General features: G+C 41.4%; 1 protein-coding gene across 9 annotated transcripts in view; it reads left to right on the top strand.

The window, feature by feature from the left end:
• Nucleotides 1–11,245: 11,245 nt before the first annotated feature.
• Nucleotides 11,246–22,414, top strand: part of UBR5 (ubiquitin protein ligase E3 component n-recognin 5) — a 138,368-nt gene continuing 127,199 nt past the window's right edge. For 7 of the 9 annotated variants that reach the window (XM_043601508.1, XM_043601507.1, XM_043601501.1 and 4 more), the window contains exon 1: nucleotides 11,312–11,895. In XM_043601508.1, coding sequence (XP_043457443.1) covers nucleotides 11,834–11,895 — 62 coding nt within the window. In that variant the 5' untranslated portion in view covers nucleotides 11,312–11,833. Of the gene's footprint in view, nucleotides 11,896–22,414 lie in introns of all 9 variants that reach the window. The other 2 variants (XM_043601499.1, XM_043601500.1) reach the window with 2 other exon arrangements.

Here is a 22,414-nt window from a genome sequence, read left to right as displayed (position 1 = left end):
ATGTAAGCCCCATGAGAGTAAGAAAGGTAGTGTCTTATCTTCACTGTAACCCTATCTCCTAGCAAATGTAGGCGTTCAATATTTGTTTAATGAACAAATAAATGCCCCAGGGTTTGGACATTAAACAGATTTTATCCAGCCTTGGGATTGGGTGAGTCTTCCCAGGCCTCACTGAGCTCCAAAAGCTAAGTTGTTGGGTACATTAGGTCAGTGGTTCCCAAAGCTGGCCGCTCATGAGAGTGGCCTTCAGAAAGTGTTAAAAATACAGATTCCAAGGTCCACTCCAGACCAATGGAATCATGATAGTGAGGAGGGGTTAAAAGAAAACAGGTATTTTTGCCTCTGAAGATGACTCTTAGATAGTCACTGAAACAGGTGTCAGCCTGCACTTGGGAGCTGCCGGACCCCATGAAGTCATGGGGAGAGGACCATATCTGTCTTGCTTGCAACCTGTCACTGCCAGGTTCCCGATACATGGCACAATGGTTAGCACATGGCAAACAGCAATGATCAATTGTTGGCTGCATATTGAAGGGCTTTTCCATTTCTGAGGGGCATCTTAAGCTGCCAAGCCCCATTCAGTTATCCGAAAGGGGTCTTACGTGCATTGACCTTGAGAGTTTTTTAGGGTCAGGGTACCTGGGCAGTTCAGTTGGTTGAACATCCTACGGGGCTCAGGTCATGATCTCACGGTTTGTGAGTTTAAGCCCCATGTCAAGCTGTCTTCTGTCAGCACAGAGCCTGCTTTGGATCCTCTGTTCCCCTCTCTCTCTGGCCCTCCTGGGCTCACGCCCTCTCTCAAAAATGAATAAACATTTTAAAAAATTATTTTAAATTTTTTTAATTTAAAAAAAGAGAGTTTTTTAGGGTCTCCTTGGGCTCCCAAACTTGAGATGCTTATATATTTATGACAGTGTGTAATAAGCCACATGTCACTGGGCACTTTCACCTCTCTGAGCCTTAGATTCCTCTGTGAAATAAGGGTATTGGGTTCAAAAAGACCACTAGTGTCCTCTTGGACTTTACCTTGCTTTCCTTAATGACTCCCCTAGTTACTAACTATGTGACTCTGGGCAAGAGATTTATCTCTTGCTGAAGTTTCTGTAACCCCATCCTCTCACCCTCCACTGTAGGATTGTAAGCGTCCCCCCTCCCCACCAAGAGCAGAAACCTTGCCTCTCCATTGCATCTACCCACAATACTTAGTGCTTGGCATACACTAGTCACTCAGTAAATCAGTCTTTGAATGAATGATAGAGACTTTTCAAAAATGCAATGAGAAGGTAATTAAAAACTGTACATATCAACCCGAATTCACTGCACTGCTGGAGGAAGTACACAGTGACACAACCACTTTTCTTTCTTCTTTTTGAATAATAAATTTAAGGTATAATTAATATATCATAAAGTTAACCATTTTAAAGTGTAAATTCAGTGGTTTTTACTATGTCACAGAATTGGGCAACCAGCACCAATCTAATCCCAGAACATTTTCATCATTCCCACCCCCACCCCCCCCCACCCCCGCCCAGTAACCCCGGGTCCATTAGTTGTCACTTTCCATTTTCTCCTCCTCCCAGGCCCTGGCAACCACTCGTCTACTTTCTGTCTTTATGGATTTGCCTCTTCTGGACACGTCAAGTGAATAGAAATGTGCAATATTTGGTCTTTTGTGTCTTCTGGCTTCTTTCACTTATCACAGTGTTTTCAAGGTTCATTCTAGCTGTGGCAGGTATCAGTGTTTCGTTCCTTTTTATAGCAAATAATATTCTATTCTGTTGATATACCACATTTAACTTATCCATTGATCAGTTGATAGACATTTGAGTGGTTTCCACTTTTTCTCGATTAGGAATAATGGTACTATGAACATGTGTGTACAAGTTTTTATGAGGACATAAGTTTGGGGACATACCTAGGAGTAGTCTTATGGTAACTGACTTTTTGAGTAACTGTCAAAGCTGTCGAACTGTTTTCCAAAGTGACTGCTTCATTTCACAACCCAATCAACAATGTATGAGGGTTTCCATTTCTTCATGTCCTCTCCAATGTTCACTGTTGTTTGTCTTTTTTGTTTTCACCATCCCAGTAGAAGAGAAGTGTTATTTATCTCAGTGCAGGTTTGATTTGCATGTCTCTAATGACTAAAGATGTTGAGCATCTTTTCATGTGCTTATTGGCCATTTGTATATATTCTTTGGGAAAACATTACTCACATCCTTTGCCTATTTTTTTTTTCCTCAAGATTTAAACATTTTTTATTTGCCAGTATGGTGTATGGTTTATCTGTGTCTGGAAGCTTGACTTCATTTAAGACAACTCAGTGCTCTCTGATAGTCTTTTTTTTTTTTTTTTAAATCTTTTAGAGAGAGCATGAAGAGGGGGAGGAAGAGGAGAAGAGTGGGGGGAGAGAGGGGAAGAGAGAGAGAGAGAATCCCAAGCAGGGATAGCTGATAGCCATCAGCTGATAGCAAGGAGCACAAAGCAGGGCTCAATCCATGACCTTGAGTCATGACCTGAGCCAAAATCAAGAGTCAGACACTCAACCGACTGAGCCACCCAGGTGCCCCCTCTTTGATAGTCTTCACTCCTAATCTGAGCTTTAATTGTTCAACCTTCAAAATCTTTTTTTTTTTTTAATGTTTATTTATTGTTGAGAGACAGAGAGAGACAGTGCAAGCAGGGGAGGGGCAGGGAGAGGGACACAGAATTCAAAGGAGTCTCCAGGCTCTGAACTGCCAGCACACAGCCCAACTCAGGGCTCAAACTCACTAGCCGTGAGATCATGACCTGAGCCAAAGTTGGATGATTAACTGACTGAGCCACCCAGGCGCCCCCACCTTCAAAATCTTTATTTTCCTGTAGTTTCCAGACTCAGCTCTGTGATGGAACAATCAGGAGTAAAACACTCTGCCTTTTCTCTGCTATGTGTTACCATTTCTACATCTTCACAAACCTGACTTTATCCTTTCTCATTCTTCTTTCATAAACTGTAGCTCATTACAGCCTTTTCTTTCCCTTTATCCATTTGTAAATTGGATTTTGTCTTTTTATTGTTGAGTTGAAAGATTTTTTATATATTCTGGATGCTAGTGTCATATCAGATAAATGACTTGCAAACACTATCTCCCATTCCGTGGATTGACTTTCTACTTTCTTCATGGTGTCCTTTGGAGTACAAAAGTGTTAAATTTTAATGAAGTCTAATTTATCTACTTTAAAAATTGTATGTGCTTTTGTCGCTAAAAAACAATTGTCTTATTTGAGGTTACAAAGATGTACTCATATCTTTTCTGCTAAGAATCTTAAGGCTTTAGCTCTTACATTTAGGCCTATGTTCTATTTTGAGTTAATATTTCTGTATGGTGTGAGGTAGAGCCATTTTTCTTTTCTTTTTTTGTAGTTTAATGGTTTTATTAACACAAATGTGAGGTGCACATAAGCTGTCTGTCTATTCATTTTCTTGCTGTGCAGCCTGGCATTGGGTTGGGTGACTCTGACAGCCAGCTGGGATGCTCTTTCCGCAATGGCTTTGTGGTTCTTGGAGGAGACACTGTGAACAATCTCCGCACAGTAAGATCTGTTACACGTCAGCAGCACTTAAACTCCTTGATGTTGTGGACTAGGAACTTCCAGAAGACACTGGGAAGCACGTGCTTTGTTTTCTTGTTGCTACCATAACCAGTGTTGGGCATCAAGATCTGTCCCTTGAATCTTTTGCACACCCTATCGTCAATGCCTCTGGGTTTCAGCCAGTTGAGCTTAAGTTTGACATATAGGTCTGACGTGCCAGATGAACTTCTTAGTCCTCTTTTTAACAATGTTGGGCTTCACCAGAGTCAGCCATGATGCAAAGTAATGGATGGCTGCCACCTCCACAGGCTGAGCCATTTTCTTTTTAAAAAATCTTCCTATAATGAAATTTAGCACACATATAGAAAAGTACACAAAATAAAAATGTATAGCTAAATAGATCACCATAAAATGAACATCCTGTAACCAATATCCAGGTCAGGAAATAGAACATGGTTAGCATTCCAGAAGGTCCTCTGGTGCTGCTTCCCAATCAATATCCTCCCTTCCCCATGAAGTATCTGCTACCGTTTAAAGTAATCTTGTTTGCTTTTCTTAGTTTTACTACCTTAGCATGCATCCCCAACAATATAGCTTGACTTTGCTTATTTTTGAAGCTCATATCAATGGAACTCTACCATCTCTGACTTTTACTCAACATTTTTTTTTTTGAGATTTATTCAGGTTTTGCAAGTAACTGTAGCTCATTCATATTTATTGTTGTATGGTGTTACTTTGCATGAACATACCATAATATTTTATTTTTTTTAAGTTTGTTTATTTATTTTTAAGAGAGAGAGCCAGTAGGGGAGAGGCAGGGAGAAAGGGAGAGAGAAAGAATCCCAAGCAGGCTCTGCACTGTCAGAGCAGAGCCTGATGCAGGGCTTGAACTCATGAACCGTGAGATCATGATCTGAGCTGAAATGAAATCAGATGCTTAACCAACTGAACCACCCAGCTGCCCCCATAGTATTCTATTTTTGATGGTCATTGAAATTGTTTACAGTTTGGAGCTTTTATAAATAGTGATGCTATGAACATTATTTTTCTTGTCTCTTGGTACACTGTGCATGAACATATATTGAATATAGCTTAGAGTGGAATTATTAGACATGTGTATGCTTCACCCTCACAGAGAATGACAGTTTTACAAGGTGATTGTTATCAGTCAGTTAAAGCTCTCACTAGCTGTAAATAGAGTCCTTATTCCACACTGTCCCCTGACCAACACTTTTTATTACCATGAACAGTTTATTTATTCATTTATTTTTTATTTAAATCCAAGTTAGTTAACACATAGTGTAATAATGATTTCAGGAATAGAATATAGTAATTCATCACTTATTTATAAACATCCAGTGCTCATTCCACCAAGTGTTCTCCTTAATGCCCCTCTCCCATTTAGCTCGTCCCCCCACCCAACACCCCACCATCACCAACACTTTTTATTGTCTATTTGATTACAGTCATCCCGGAGGGTGTTTAGTAGTATTTCATTGTGTTTTAGTTTGCTTTTCCCTGATGGCCAATGAGGTTGAGCACCTTTTCATGTGTTTATTGCTCATTTGAATAAGTGAGCGTTATTTGCATTTCTTCAGAGGAGTGCCTATTCTGGTCTTTTGCTCATTAAAATATTTTTTGGTACTCTCTGTTTTACTTTGCTATGTAATTTCTAGGAATTTAAAAATATATTCTGGTTATGAGTCCTCTGTTAGTAATATGTATGCAAATATCTTCTTTCATTCTGTGGCTTATTTTTTCAATTCTTAATGTTGTCTTTTTGATGAACAGAAATTCTTAATTATAGTATAGTCTAACATAATGATCTTTTTTCTTTATGATTAGAGCTTATATGTCCAGTTTAGGAAATCTTCCTCTATCCTAAGGTCATATATATATCCTTTTATATTCTTAGAGATTTTATTATTTGCCTTTGACATGCAGATCTACAGTCTACCTGGAGTTTTGTGTATGATGTGGGTAGGGGGTTAAGTTTAATTTTTTCTTTTTTTTTTTTTTTAATTTTTGAGACAGAGAGAGACAGAGCATGAGCAGGGGATGGGCAGAGAGAGGAAGACACAGAATCTGAAACAGGCTCCAGGCTCTGAGCTGTCAACACAGAGCCCGACACGGGGCTTGAACTAGCAAATCGCGAGATCATAACCTGAGCCGAGGTCGGACACTCAACTGACTGAGCCACCCAGGCGCCCCTAAGTTTAATTTTTTTTAAAATAATGATTTCCAATCATCCCAGCACAACTTATTGCATACTTTTCTTTCCAAACTTCTCTAAAGTGCCTATGGTGTTAAAGTCATGTGTTTATTAACCTTTGGTCAATGTCTGTGCTATTTATTATTTCATTGATTTCTTTGTTTCTCCTTACATTTCCATATAAGTTTGAAAAACAGTTTGTGAAGTTCCACTGGGGTGGAGAAAAAAGTGTCAGAATTTTGAGATGATGCTAAAACTATAGATTAGGGAAGATTTACAACTTCGCCATGTTAGTTGTACTAGCCCATGAGCATGGTATATTCCTCCATTTATTTAGACCATCTTTGATTTCTTTCAAAAATATTTTAAAGTTTCTATGTAGAGGTTTTTACACATATCTTTTTGAATTTGTCCTTAGATACTAGATATTTTATAGTTTTTATATTAAATGTATTTACAAATTTTCATTTTCCTAATTCTTTTTGGTTTTTTGATATATAAAAACAGCTCAAGTTTTGTTGGACATTAACCTTATTTCTGATTATTTTGCTAAACCTCCTTATTCTAATTTTTTATATATTAAAATATGCCCTGTGAAAATAATGATGCTTTTATATCTTACTTTCTAAAACCTATATATATCCTTTAAGAGATGAGCAGGTTTTATTGGGCTCAGATCAGAAGTCTGTGAGTCTTGAGGACCTCTGTTTATTTGCTGGTTTTCTTCCCTATGTTGTCCTTGGCCTGTTTGAGCTACTCCTTCTGTAGTGAACCTTGGCCTCATTGTACTTCTTCTTCTCCAGAGTGGCTGTCAACATTTGGTACTTCTGGTCAACCTCGTAAGTCAGGTGCCTCAAGCAGACAAACTTATGTGTGGGCTTCAGACACACAGATTTAAGGAAAAATAATCACTTGCTTTTTCTTGTCAAACATCTTGAGGTGTTCTAAAGTGGCCTGGAAATGCTCTATCTTGTGGGGCCACACGCATTGCACAATCTATCTAAAGATGTGCTTGGATATCCAGAAGTAGTAGGGACCATAGGATGGGTTGGTGTCTATGTGCTTGTGGAAGAAGTCCAAAGCCTGGTACCTCCCCCTAATTCTGTAGAAGTTGTCAGAAATGTTAATATTCTTACAGTGCATGACCACCACTTTCCAGTCCAGCACTACCTGCCTGGTCATTCTAGCCTCCAGGTGATCCCGTAGATGGTGTCAACCATTGATCACCAGCACTATCCCTCTGTTAACTTTGGCAGCTGCCTTGGAAAATTAATCCCTATAAAATTTTTTTCTTATCTTATTGCACTAGCTGGAACCCTAGTGCAATGTTAAAAAGGAGTGGTGAGAACAGACATTCTTGTTTCCAATGTTAGGGGGAAAACTCTCAACATTTCACCACTGTAGAAGATGTTTTCTGTAGGGTTTTTAGAAACATCCTTTATCAAATTAAAGATGTTTCCTTCTATTCATAGATTACTAAGGCATTTTCTTCACAAATAGTTATAGAATTTCAGCATTCTCTTTCTTTCTCTATTGAAATGATTTAATGATTTTTCTCCTTTCTGTTAATATGGTGAATCACATTTGTTGATTTCCATGTTAAATTATCCAACTTATTTATCATCCACTGTCCTTGCTATATATCCTGTTGAATTTGTTTTGCTGATATTTGTTTAAGATTTTTTCATAGACTTTATTTCTTAGAGCAGTTTTAGGATCTCAGCAAAATTGAGAGGAAGGTACAGAATCTCCCATGTACTCACATGTATAGCTTTGTCTGTTATCAACATCCCCATACCACAGTAGTCTATTTGCTAAAACTGATGAATCTTGGGGTGCCTGGGTGGCTCAGTCGGTTGAGCGTCCGACTTCAGCTCAGGTCACGATCTCACGGTCCGTGAGTTCGAGCCCCGCGTCAGGCTCTGGGCTGATGGCTCAGAGCCTGGAGCCTGTTTCCGATTCTGTGTCTCCCTCTCTCTCTGCCCCTCCCCCGTTCATGCTCTGTCTCAAAAATAAACATTAAAAAAAATTAAAAAAAAAAAACAACTGATGAATCTACACTGACATATTATTATCACCCAGAGTTCATACAGTACATTAGGATTCACTCTAGGTGTTGTACATTTTATCAGTTTAGACTGAAATTCTATCGGTTTAAAATGAAATGTATCCACCCTTAAGAGTATTATACAGAATAGTTTTACTACCTTAAAAATCCTTTGTTGCTTTACCTGTCCATCCCTCTCTCTACTAACCTCTGGCAACCACTGATCTTTTTACTGTCTCCACAGTTTTGCTTTTTCCAGAATGTCATATAGTTGGAATCATGGAGTATGTCACCTTTCAGATTGGCTACTTTCTCCCTTAGTAGTATGCATTTACTATTCCTCCATATCTTTTCATGCTTGATAACTCTTTTCTCTTTAGTGCTGAATAATACCCATTGTGCAGACATACAACAGTTCACTATGCATTCACCTACTAAAAGACATCTTGGTTGCTTACAAGCCTTGGCAGTTTTGAATAAAGCTTCTATAAACACCTGTGTACAGATTTTTGTTGGGACATAAAATTTCAAGTCCTGTGGGTAAAATAGCAAGGAGTATGATTACTGGGTCATATGTTAAGAGCGTGTTAGTTTTGCACAAAACCACCAGACTGTCTTCTAAAATGGCTGTACTATTTTGCATTCTCATTCTTGTTGCTCTACATTTTTGCCAGCATTTGGTATCAATGTTTTGGATTTTTAAGCCCCATTGTTCAACTCAGTCAACATTCATATACCTACATATTTTCTTCTCTTTTCATACTTTTTCATACCTTTATGCCTATCTGAGCTTACACTGGGGAATCATTTTCCTTTGGCTTAAACAATACTCTTTAAAATGGATTGACTGCCAAAAATTTCTCACATTTCGTTTTCTTTCTTCCTCTCTTCTTTTTTGGAAATGTCTTTATTTTTCTTTCATTCTTTGGCCTTAGGAGTATGCTTTGCCCATGAGTGTGGAAAGCGTAAAGTGTCAGGGATTTAGCCCAGGAACAATCCTCAACCACCGAGGTATGGAGTTGATGGATAAATTCCTCTAGCTTCCTCCCTACTCAGTGAGATAATTCTGAGATGTGTTCCCCCGCTGTCTCTCAGATTGTCCCCAGTGGGATTGCATTCCTGTTGCCCGCAGTGGTAAAACATGCATCAGCCCATCTTTCATTGAGCTTTCCCCCTTTCCTGTCTCATTTCTCTGTTCATTTGTTTTGAAAAGGAAAATTAGTCCAAATTATTAGAAAAGAACCCTCCTCCCCCTGGTCTTCTTTTCTGGGTTGTATTGCACTTTGATGCTTCAAAGAGATTCTGCTTGAACCCTGCTTATTGCCATTCTCTATCTGTATTCCCTCCTCCCCTAGGTGATGGGCTTGCAAAACTCCATGCCTTTATTCTTGTTTTTCTGTCTGCAAAGTGGGACCCACTAACGTGTTGGAGCTCTGCAAGAGGAAAATTTTCCCTAACATGCCAGCCTGGGATAACAAAAAGATTGCAATGCCAAGATGGTCATCGAAGACCAAATGTGCAGTTTCAATAAGTGAGAAAACTGGCCTTCACCCGTGAAAGTCTCCGAACTAGGAGACTAGGGGTGAGTAAATCAAGGAAACAGAGTAGAAGAACAAAGAAAAGATGAAAAAAGACAGATTTGGAAGAAATAAGCAATGTGTGGGTGTGGTGTGGAGTTTGTTCAGGGGCAAATATATAATGAGTGAGCTTAAGCTAGATATTTTATTTGCCCCGAACATTCTTGAAAGCTCAGCTTAAATGACTTTTCTTAATTGTCTTGGCTTGAATCACTTCCTCCGTTAACTTCCATAGCACTCTTATTGCATTTATCATATCACATTTTTCCTATGGCTTTGAATAATCTGTTCCTTTTAAATTATTAACTGGATGGCAGCTGTGGTATAGTGGAAAGAGCAATGTAATCAGAGTTAGATGACCTGGGTTTAAGTCTCAGCTTCAACACTTAACTGCACATCAGTGTTCCCATCTATATAATGGGGATATATTATTTACCCCACAGTGCGTTGAATATTAAAAGACGTAAGTATATAAAGTCGTACATAGTGAACACTGTTGACTAATAAAAGCTTCCATTTGCTGAGCCTACCAAGTGTTATGAACTGCTCTAGGTGCTTGACAAACGCTATCTTATCTAGACCTCATCACAACCCTATGTAGATCTGTTACTGGGGGATATTTTACTAATGGGAAAAAAGACATGAGAGGCTAAATAATTTAAGCAAGGTCACATAGTTAAGTACCACAAACAGGACACAAATCCAGTTCTGTCTAGCTCTAAAACTAGCAGTGTCCATTGGTCTACCCTGCTTCCCTTCTGCTTGTGAGGACTAAATACCAGCCTTGAAATCACTTTTTAGTGTAAACTAATCTGGGCCAATTTTGAAGCTGGTGACCTACAAAACTGTTCCATTATCTGTCTCAAGGGGGTACCTACTCTATCCTGATTTATAAATAAATTTTCATATATTTTGCTCAAAAGAAATTCCTAAGCAAAACTGTGCAAATGCAATGCATTAACAGAAAAATAGGGATATTTTACCTCAAGAACTTTTCCCAGGACTCCCGATTTAATGAACATCTACACAAATTGCAGACGGAGCTTAATGTTTTTACTCTGCTTTGAAAGGGGTACTTGATTTTTTGAACGTGCTATGGAAGCCTTTGAGAAGAAAGCTATGAACTGGTTCCTTAGAAAAAAGGAGTTCCCTAGAAAAAAAGATCCATTCAAGAATTTGCCGTATGACCCAAATGATCATGAATTGAAGAACACCTTTGTAGAAGAGGTATTTTTCATTAAACTCATGAATCATTTAAATCAGTAAATTAGTGGAAATTTCCATTTTGTTTTTGTGCGAGTGATGGTGTTGCTGAGGACATTGGGGAGACGAGGGTGATTAAAGAAGTTGCTGCAAAGTCAGTTCTCTGATCCTACGATAGGACCTTCTGGAAAGGTCCTTACATAACTACCTTACTTCTCCAATAAAAAGCTGTGCATTTCTCGCCCCTTAACTGATTTTGCACTTCCACTTTAAATGTAATTGCAGCTGAAGGACTGGAAACAACAAAAACCCCCTAAAGGTCCGCAGAATAATTAGGGCTGCCCGAGGGAAATCAGAGCGAGAAACGCAGGAGCCCCTCTTCCTCCCACCTCCCCGGGGACGCACACTTAGCCTCCCTCCCAGACTTCTTCCCCGCCCCAGCGGGCTCCCCTCCGCCTCCTCCTTCCCTAACACGTGCTCTCCGGAACACTCACTCGGGAGCTATCCCACCCCCCAGAGGGCTGGGCTCGGGGCCGAACGGACCAATCCGCACGCGCCTTACAGCGCCGTGGCCCGACAACGTTGAGCCGCCCAATCGAAAGGGCCTTACCGCCCGTTTCCCGGAGCCCCGCCCCCTCGCAGCCGTGCCCCCGCCCGCCGGTCTCCTCCCTCCACCTCCTCCTCCTCCCGTTCGCCCCTCCCCCGCCGCTCGGGAGCGGAGCCTGCGAGACGGAGAAACTGGGGCAGAAGTGAAGATGGCGGCGGCGGTGCTGGCGGCGGTGGTGGCGGCGGCTTCTCGCCAGTGACGCGCGGTGCGGGCTCATCTCCTTCCCCACCTCCCTAGTCCGGACCCCGTCCGCCGCCGGGACCACACCGTCCCCGCAGCCCGCAGCCCGTCCCTCTCCTCCCTCCCCAGTCGCCCCCTCTCCCGACGCCCGGTCGCCGGCGGCGGCGGCGCGCCCGGGTCCCGGCCGCCGGCCTCGCACTCCAGCGCGCTGTCGCCGCGGGAGCGGGTGGCGTGTTGATCCGCCCCGCCGGACCGCCGGGCGGCGGACACACGCCCGGCAGGGAGGCGGCGGCGGCCCCTGCGCATTTGCTTCCCTCCATTTGGGGACTGGGAGGCGGCGGCGGCAGTGGGTATTGGGGAGGGGAAGGGGGTTGGGGGGGGTGGGCGAGAGCGGGAGGGGGCCGTCCTCGGGAGGAGGACTAGAAGGAAGCACCATGACGTCCATCCATTTCGTGGTTCACCCGCTGCCGGGCACCGAGGACCAGCTCAATGACAGGTAATAGGGCCGGCGGGCTGGCGGGCGGGCGGGGGGAGGGGCGCCTCCCCGCCCTCCCCTCCCCCACGGGGCCGCGCCGCGGCGGGCGCCGGTATTTACGCGCAGGCCGGCCGGCTGGCGGGGGGGGTCTTCACTGCTCCCATCTAGGCCCCTTCCGGGGCAAACTTCTGGTCCCGGGGGCTCGGGGTCGCGGGGGGAGCTCGGTGTGGACGGTGCCCGCGGTGTAGACGGGAAAAGCGCGCTGCAACCTCTTCCCTCCCGCCCCCCCCCCCCCCGTCTCCCAACGAGGAGCCGCGTTTAACTCGGCGGAGATGGGGGGGGGAATCCGGCTCCCGGGGGGGGGGCGGGCTGTAATTACCGCCCGGCCCAGGCCCGAGGAATCCATATTAGTCAAAGTTGAATTGAGACAGACAATGCGGATGGGGGATGGTGGAGGTAAAAAGAGAGGGAAGAGGAGAAGCGGGGCGAGGGGCCCCGGGGTAGACTGGGTTCGCCCGGGTCCCCGGGAACTGTGTCCGGTGGGGAGATCTGGACCTGCCAAGCCTAGAGATCCCGGGGGAGGGGGAGGCTGATTCCTGGCACATCGCGGGGGTGGGGGGTGGGGGGGTAAGCGCCATGATTATTGTTATTATTATTAAATTTGAGCTCCTGCAGTGAGGTTTGCCCGCCCCGGGAGGGGATGAATTCAGGCGGGGGTGGGGAAGTGGATTGGATTCCCTTTGCTCTCCTTCTTCCGAAACGGGTCTCGTAAGCTCCTTCTCCCAGCCCCTATGGTGCGAGCTTTTTTGTTTCCTTTTTTATTCTAATGATAGTGTTTTCCTGAGTTGTAATTTGACAGCTGAAAACCGTGCGTAGAGTCTAAGGAAAACTCTTACGTTTGCAGTTCGCAATGCTGCTTTCTTAAGCTGTAAATTTCTGGGATGGGTTGCTTTGGGTGGAGGAGGAATTATGATTTTTTTTTTTTTTTTTTGTCTTTAATAAGAAGGCTGTTTTGGCTGTGTGGATTCCTCCCTTTGCCTCCTCCACCGTTCCCTGCCAGTTTAGGATATTGAATTGCAGGGCCACATGCTCTCAGGGAACTAAGATAAAGCAGGAAAAGTTCCTTCACTGTTGCAAAACAGAGACTCGGAGAAGGTTGAGGGAGGCCTCCATTAAAGTAAGTCTTAGAATTTAGGACTCTGATCTGATGATGGGCTGATAAATATGGGGCCAGAAAGTGGGGCATTTTAAGCTTCCCTCTCCCGCGATAATATAAGTTGTTTTCTACTTCTTTTGAGTATAAAAGGCCATTTGGACCCGAGTTTAGAAGTTAGGTATGATTTTTGCTAAGTGACTGGGTGACATAAGTTGCGTGAGGCCCTGTTTGTCGAGCCCTTCCCGGAGGGAGGAAGAGGCCTAACTTGCTAAGATACTGGCCTTGGTCTCCGAGTATCTATCCACCTCAGGTGCGGGGGACAGCTTCTCATCGGCAAGCTGGCCACTCAGTTTGTGGCACTGGGTTCAGATTTGTCTAATCTTTGCTGTAGCTATATTGTATTAACACGTTTGTGCAACTTTTGAAATCCTTTCTGAAAATATTAGCCATTTGGAGTTGTCACATAGTTCCTTTAAATACCGAAATAAGTTTTGTCATTTATTTTGACATTTTATGTGATCCTTACTCTGATTTTATTTCATTAGAGATAGAGATCTTTTTTAAGATTTTAACATAAGATTTTTTGGTAAATTTTGGAACCAGGCTGGTAGTGAGGATAGCTCTACTGTCATTCATAGAGCAAAGTTGATGGTGCTTGTAGTGTAACTTGGCTTGTGACTTAGAAAATTGAACCAAGCAGGAGAGAAGTAGGCCATGTTTTCTATATTAGTCCTGCTTTATGTATACCAAGAATCCTGACTAGCTTACTCAGTTCACTGTGCATGCCAAAACCTATTTTGCAGTTGTCTTGGGCACTTTGATTCATTTTTGAGCATTCCTTTTGCTTCAGCTTGTCTGAGAAATTTCCAAGTAATGTATCCTTTTTAAAGCTACCTTTTTTTTTTTTTTTTTTTCCCATTCCTGGGGTAAACAAGTAGTCTTGTTTTTGATTCCTGTAATGTCAGTATACAATATTAAGAATATTTAGGTCATCTTGAGTTTTCATTTCATGAAATAGAAGTGGATTTGATTTAGTTTATAAAACGTGTGCATCGAGGTGGCAGATAATTTGACAAATAGGAAACTGTCATCCGTAAAATTTGGGGGACATAGTTGTGTCTGGTAGCAGTAAAGAATGGTTTGTTGAGATTTGCGAGGACCGCGTTTGAGACAGGCATGCCCTCTTGATGTAGCTGACTTAGGATGGAGCTGTTCTGTGTCTCCCCTTCTAAAGGAAGGATCCTTTTTGCATGCCTAGTTGCAGAGTAATAGGACCAGACTATTGCTGCATTGCTTGAGAAACATCTGTTTACAAAACAAACTGGCCTTCTGGAGTCTTTTAACTGGAATCAGAAGCTCAGGATGTTTTCATCTTTAGATAAAATCTTTACCAAGATTGAGTAAGTTTTGGTAGTAGAAAAGAGTGTACTACTCTAGCTTGACTTTTATATGAGAAATGTTGCCTGTAACAAATGAAGTGATAAATGATAGTTTTGGATGAAAAATAAGTAGACTTTATTCTGTATATGAAAAGCAGTAAGATTGGACAGGGAGTGTGATACTGCAAATAAATTGCTGAGTTAAAACGTATGGGGCCTCAAAACATCAATATTTCCTTCTCCAAATAAGTTTTCTTTAGAAAATAGCCACATCCTGTTAAAAATAAAATATTCTGTTCAGTGTAATGGTGTGATGTATCAAATATCTAAAAGGTACTTAGCATAAAAAAAAAAGTGTGCTTTTTTTCTTTGCCTTTTCAAAACGCTGATTCTTTAATAGTCTTTGTATATCGGGTTAAAATCTTTGATTATTGCCCTGGGACACCAAATAATGAATGTAGTTGGTGAATATGGGTGGGGGTGGCTAGGGCAGAGAAGAGGAATTCAGAGAGCCTGGGATGTTGGTTGTGGTTTCCAGAGTGATTACAAGGTTCCTGGTGCTGAGTGGCTGGCCCTATGCAAATATTCACTGTTGAATTGAAACCATCCCTGCTCATATACTTTTGTGACATTTTGATTTTCTCTCTAGTGAATTTCTTGAGTTAGTGCTATGTTCCTGCTTAAGTCATTGTTTCAGAGAAACAGCAAAGGGATACCAAGAACATGGTTCTGCTGTGGAGACCGAGGGAAGGGCTGGAAATGCCTGCTCACTAAGATCTCCCTAAGTGCCAAAAAAGTCCCATAGACTGGTCTTTCACTAATGAGTTGAGAAAACAGGCCCGGAGATTCGCAGAATTTATCCAGGGGCACACAGTGGGCTACTGACAGATGAGGTCCACATGACGGGTCTTTTTTTTTTTTTTTTTTTTTTTTAAAGTCCAGGTCTCTTTCCACTTTTCCACATAGCCTATATTCTGGGATATTCCTGCCTTCTGAGGTATTGCAGCCTTAGAACAGGCATCTGTCTTAGAGTTTTGATTTCCCCTTCCTCTCAAGTCCTCCTTTCACTTACGCCTTTTGTCAGGTGGCTGACCCTCTTAACCCTTTTCTAGAACTAGCCTAAGAGGCCTTTTTAAGGTGATGTGGGTATGCCATGACTTGTCCCTGTCCTGAATTAATCCTCAGGATGTAGGTTCGTTACAATAGGAACCAGTTCTCATTGTTTGTCTCTGCGGAATTTTCCTGTGAGCTTTGCTTTTTTGGCATTGTAATGTGTTGTGCAATCAAACAGTCTTGGTTGAGATTGTCATATCAAAAGGGTTTTTCTTTAAGGAGCTTCCCCTTCAGGGGCTGTCAGGCTGCCAGGTAAGATAATACAGAGAGGAGTTTGAAATGTGGAATTCTTAAATCTGGGTTTGTTTCAGCCAGGCTACTTAACATGGGTGGGTGAGTCATTTAACCACTTAGAACCTTACTCCCTTGTGTCTCCCTCTGCCGCCAGCACCTCAGTCTCTAAATCAGGCATAGTACCCATCTCAGGGTTGGTGAGAAACAGCTGAGATAGTGGGTAGGAAAACAATTATAATGTAGGTTCTGTGGAAAATTTGAAGAGATGGTTACTTTTAACTGCTTCTGTGTGTCGTCTGAATTTCACATAGAAAAGCAGGAAATCAAAGGGATTGCTCTAGAATGTCCTTAGCATTGATACAAAATCCAGACCCTTAGTCTTAGATCGCTGTTTCTCAGCTGGATGCTGTTTTGCCTCCCCGGGGTATATCTGGCAGTGTTTGGCGATACTTTTGATTGTCACCGCTGGGGCATTGCTACTGGCCTCTAGTGGGTAGAGGCCAGAGACGCTGCTAAACGTCGCGCAGTGCACAGTACAGCTCCCACACCAAAGACTTACCCTGGCCCAAATTCTAGTTGTGCTGAGGTTAAGAAATTCTGTCCTCGATTATCTTGAATACATGTAGAGGTAAAAATAAATAGAAATGACTTTTGTGAAGAAAAATCCCAGCAACGCAGTTGTTAGTCTTATATTGTGACTATTTACAATTAAAATGAAAAAGTCAGTTCCTTGGTAACACTAGCCAGATTTCAAGTGCTCTGTAACCACATGTAGCTAGTGGCCACCCTATAGGACAGTGCAGATACATATCTGTGCCTTTATCACTGAAAGTTGGCTTGGACAACAGTGAAGTAGAAAGCGCTTTTTTGCACAGGCCATTGGCATTTAGTAAGTGGTCCTGATTTTCATTAGGAACTGTTGGGTTTTAAAGACTCAGGGTATTCTTGCCCTCTCAGTAGGAGCTTGAAAATGTGCCAGGGGTTACATGGAGGTGAACGAAGGTTGTGATGGGCAGATGTCATAATGGTCGAAAGCTGTCTGAAATTTCAGTACGCTACACCAAAAAACACAAGTATTAGTCTGTGTGGGATAGAGCATCACATCCCCAGACCAGAGGGGAAGCTCACTGTTTATTTATTGATCGATTATTGAGATTGTTACCCAGACACAGTAATACTAGAGGACTGTGCTGGGGAAGTACAGGCAAGTTTAACTGAAATGATTAAATGAAGTTGATTAAGGAAAGTAAGATAAAGACAGCGTATGAAAGAGCCAAACAAAGGACTGAAAATCAAAACATACAGTGGCAAACCAATTTTATAAATCAAGAAATCAGTGACTAAATCGCAGGCTTAGGAGTAAACAGACACACTTGTGAAGGAAATTACACAGTACACGGAAGTGCAACTGGGAATAATGGGGTGAATTTTAAGAGAGATCAGGCTTTTCCCCTAGCAGTTAGGTTATTTAGGAAATAGTTTCTGAAGGAAAGTTGGATCACTGAAGGCTGTGTCAGATTGCACTTGAGTAGGGGCGCCTGGCTGGCTCAGTCTATAGAGTAAGCGACTCTTGATCTCAGGGTTGTAAATTTGAGCCCCACATTGGATGTAGCGATTACTTAAAACAATAAAATATTTAAAAAAAAATTACGCTTCAGTAGATACTATGGGGTGTATTGAAGGAAGCAGCTTTATATTGCGGGAGGATTTACTTCCGTCTTCTTGCCCCCATTCTTATCATATCTACTTCTAATTAAGAAACTCCAGTTGTGGTCTGTATTTCTGTCATTCTGCCACCTTGGCATCCTGAGTAAATGAAAACGGCCTCTCTTAGCTCTGTGTGATTGTGAATTGTTGATTGATTATTATACTTGATTTTTGCTTTTTCTCTGAAAATTATTTTTAATCTTCGTATTATGGAGAATTTCAAGCATATACAGAAGTAGAGGCAATAGGATGATGAACACACGTGTATAACAGTTATCACATAATCTTAGCACTTGCCAAATCCGTGGCCAGTTTGGTTTCAACACTCTCTCCATCAGATAATTTAATCGATAATATCTTCAGTATGAATCTCAAAGATGAAGGCTTTAAAATTTTTTTTAATGTTCATTTATTTTTGAGAGAGAGAGAGAGAGAGAGAGATAGAGCACAAGCAGGGAAGGGCAACAGCATCTGAAAGCAGGCTCCAGGCTCTGAGCTGTCCACACAGAGCCCCATGTGGGGCTTGAACTCAGGAGCCTTGAGATCATGACCTGAGCTGAAGTCGGAACCTTAACCACTGAGCCAGCCAGGTGCCCCTCAAAGATGAAGACTTTAAAAACACCCACACACCGAAAACAATTCCTTAATATTAAAATTCAATTTGTTTAGATTTTTCTATTGGCACATAAATGCTTCTTTTTCTTTTTTTAAAAGTTTATTCATTTAGAGAGAGAGCGCAAGTCGGGGAGGGTCAGAGAAAAGGGGAGACAGAATCCCAAGCATGCTCTGCAACATTGGTGCAGAGCCCGATGTGGGGCTTGAACTCCCGAGCTCTGAGATCATGATCTGAGATCAAGAGTCCGATGTTTAATCGACTGCGCCACCCAGGTGCCCCATAAATGCTTGTTTTTCACTGACAGTTTTACACGATAAAACTGAATGGGTTGTAACAAGTTACAATATTTGACATTTTTTGTAAAGATTTTATTTTTAATAAAATTTACTTAAATTTTTATTTAAGTACTTAAACTCGAACTCACAGCCCCAAGATCAAGAGTCACATGCCCCACCGACTAAGCCAGCCATGCGCTCCAAACTTTGACATTTTTAAGAATAAGACAATATTTGTGTGGATTGTAGCCTTAGAAGGAGGGGTAGTATCACACTGGGAATCTTAAGGTTCCTTGTAGCTTGATGCTGGCACTTCATAACCTCCCGTGGTAGCATTGTATTAGCAGTCACTCGTAATGGTTATGTAATGAGATTCTTGAAATTAAACTTGAGCGATTTTCTGCAGGGCACACTGAGGAATAATATTAAGTCATGTGGAACTTTGCAATGTTCTTCTAAGTTAATGTATAGAAGTGAGACTTAATAAGTTGAACTTGGCTATAAGAAATTATTCTGTTTCATATTTCATATTATTTCATACTTCTTGATTGAATCAATGTTGTGGTTATAAACCTCTTGAAAATGAGAATTATGGTGAGTTCTTAGATAACTGTTTTGTGACAGTCTCATTGTTTTTTCAGGATATTAAATAAGGTGTTAAATTTTAATGTTATTTTAAGGGTAAAGAAGACACATTTGTCTTGCCTGTGTGGCAAAAGTAATGTTATTTGTTTAGTTTCTGATGGTATCATTTACCTTAATGAAGTGCTTTCAACCTTCTCTACTTTTAACTTGTAAATTGGCTTTATTGAAGTATAACTGACATACAATATAACTCACCCATTTGAAATGTGCAGTTTGATGAGTTTCGACAAAGGTTTACAGCTGTGTAACCACCATAATCAAGAAAATGGAACATTTCCATCACCCCAAAAAGTTCCCTAGTGCCCCTTTGCATTCTTAGTCCCTTGTCTTGTTCCCACCCATGAAAAATGCTGTTCTATATTCTCTAACTGTAATTTTGCCTTCTTTAGAATTTTGTAGAAATGGAATAGTGTGTGGCATCTTCTGTTTAGCTCATGTAGCCTGTAGTAGTTTTTTTCCTTTTGTATTAGTGGTAGTATTTCATTGTTTGGATGTGCCACAGTTTCACAAATCTGTTTTTTTTGCTGGTGTAAATTTGGGTTGCTTTCAGTTTCTGCCTCTTCCTTAGTTTTTATTTATTTATTGTAAAAAATTGTTGTAAAAAACATTGTTGCAGAAGATATGGAAAATATAGAAAATCAGTGTAAAAAGTCTAATAGTGGAGAGCCTGGATGGCTCAGTTGGTTAAGCGTCTGACTCTTGATTTTGGCTCATGTGGGATTGAGCCCCGAGTTGGGTTCCGTGCTATCAGTAGAGAGCTATTAGCTATCCTTGCTTGGGATTCTCTCTTTCTCGTCTCTCTTTCTTTGCATTGGTAGATCAATGGTGCTACCAGTGTTAACATTTTGGTGGCTTTCTAGTCTCTTTTTCTGTACATAGAGATTTTTGTTTATTTTTATAAAGTTGTAATCATCCTGGGTAAAAATTTTATGTACTTGAAGTTTTTTTGACTTTAGTATGTTAAAATATTTTTCTTACAAGAAAGCTAGTTATTGTAAGAAACCTACATCTCCTTTCTTTCTTTCTTTCTTTCTTTCTTTCTTTCTTTCTTTCTTTCTTTCTTTCTTTTCCTTCCTTCCTTCCTTCCTTCCTTCCTTCCTTCCTTCCTTCCTTCCTTCCTTCTTCATGCCCAGCATGGGGCCCAATATGGGGCTTGAACTCATGACCCTGAGATCAAGACCTGAGCTGAGATCAAGAGTCAGATGTTTAACTGACTGAGTCATCCAGGCACCCTAAATCTACATTGTTCTTACAGCAAGTTTGTGTGTTAATTAAAAAATACTTGTCTATATAAAACGATGATATTTTACAATCCATTAGTATTGATGGTATTCTAGATTGCATATAGAGCTATGACAGTGGGAGATAAGTCCAGTGTAGGGAGCACTGTGGATTGAATGAATAGATAGATTTTTATTTCCTTCCCTATCAGTTCAGGCTCCATTTTTTTGTGATTCAGAAGAAACAGTATTGAGATCTACCATTTTAAAAAACTGGATCTGCTCCAGCATGAGTCTGCTGTTTCACAATTCAGGTGACAAGGTGTTCCAGATCTTTATGTGAACTCAGATACTAGATCTTCCTCACAGATGACCGAAACTCCAGAGATGGCCTGTGTGTGAGCGGCTCGAGACCTTCTTACTTGTGGGCGTGGTGGAGATTCATTTAAGATGTTTTGTGACAGTCTGCTAGCTTTGATGTGAGAAGTGGGGGATGACTGATGTTTTAAGCCTTAAGAAAAGGCCAGATTTAAGATTAGGAAGTTAATAGGAAGACCATTAAGAAAGCAGAGACAGTATGGTAGGGTTATTTTAATATCTAAATTAGGAAAACAGAGTTCTCTATGGGGCTTTGTGGGGAGAGGTATTGGGCTTTTGCAGCTCAATGTCTGTTTTCTTATTTTGTAAGAATGGCTTTGTTTCTTGTCCAGAAGTAATTTGAACTAGTACATAAATTGCTCTGTATCCTCATCTGCACGTAGGAAATCTATTTTGTCTTTAAAGGAAGCATCAAGTGATTGGTCTTAAATTGTAAACTAAGCAGGTTTAAACATTTTCTTAGCATGCTTGTGTTTCTAGTGGTGTTTAACCTGAAGTCTTCATCTCCTGTCAGAAATCCCATAAGTGATTGTGTTTTCCTTCTTATCAGGTGTTCTGATTATTATGTGTAGATGGAGAGTAAGGGAGGAGCCGTGATGCTGTGGACAGCGTGCTCTTTCCTTTCCGCGGTTCATCTTCGGGGAGGAAGTATAGGAACTACTTTTTCTTTGCCTCCTGCAGTCACCAGCAAGGGATGAATCCAAATTACGGCCACATGTTCCTCCTGATTCCTTGTTAGGTTTCTGTCACTTCTGAAGGGACACAAAACCAGGACCGGGTGTCTTCCTCTGGGCGGGTTGGCAGCCCAAGGTCTATAGGTCAGAGATGACGTGTGGGCTGATTTTCTTGGCAACAGCTGCTCATCTTTCTGCCACTCCAGAGAGCTGGAGGCTACTGAAGAATGCACACAGCACCTGCATCCAGACACAGGAGTCGTATGTGCTTGGCAGTCACCCCATATCATTCCAGAATGTTTCTGGTTTCACAAAACTCTTTTGAGTGGAGGGGCTAGGGTATTTTTTTTTTCTTCTTTTTCTTTTTTTTCTCTAGGACCTCTTGACTCTTTAGAAGACTTTGGAAATGTAAAAAGCTTTTTCAGTTTTCATGAAGATTTGATCATTTGATGAATTCTGGGACATTCTTGAGGGGTGATAGCATGTGTTTTTTGGGTGTGGTTTTTTTTTTAATGATTTTTTTTTTTTGAGATGGAGTTTTTCTGACAACATTGAATTTTTATAAGAGTAACATAACCAAATTGTAGTAAGAACATTTGTGGCTTTTCTGAGTAAGTAGTGTTTTTCATAGTGTCTAAGTGGACCACCATCATCAGGAGCACAAAAGCTTAAGGATTACTGTATGAAAGGCTCCTGCTCACATTCCTTTGTATTTAAATTAAAATAACTGATGACAGCCGTCAGAGCTCTGCTTGCCTAACCCTTACTGCCTGCAGCCTTCCTTTCCCCCTCGGACTACTGCTGCTATAGCTATTGCTTGAGAGTAAGGTATTATCCTGCTCCTCAACATTAGAGTAAATTGGTTTTTTTTTCTACAAATGAAATTTTTAAAAAGTTTGAGTACAGTTGTACACATATTAGGTCCTCCCTACAACTATAAGACACCCGAGAGGGTAGCTTTAGGAAAACAAAAACACATGTCAATACTCATAGGGTTACAGTTCAGTGCGGAGAGTGAACCTGGTCCGGACCACTAGCAGACTTGGAAAGACTGGTAGGAGAGGTAGTCGAAGTTTAGCCTGTGCAAATATTTGCCCTGTGTTGCCAGCACAGAGTTTGACCATGGTATTAGATTGGTCTTCC

Source organism: Prionailurus bengalensis, chromosome F2, assembly GCF_016509475.1.
Source record: "Prionailurus bengalensis isolate Pbe53 chromosome F2, Fcat_Pben_1.1_paternal_pri, whole genome shotgun sequence".
Taxonomy (NCBI): Eukaryota; Metazoa; Chordata; class Mammalia; order Carnivora; family Felidae; genus Prionailurus; species Prionailurus bengalensis.
The sequence above is the reverse complement of the archived record's forward strand: the minus strand, read 5'-3'. Positions and strand labels throughout refer to the sequence as shown.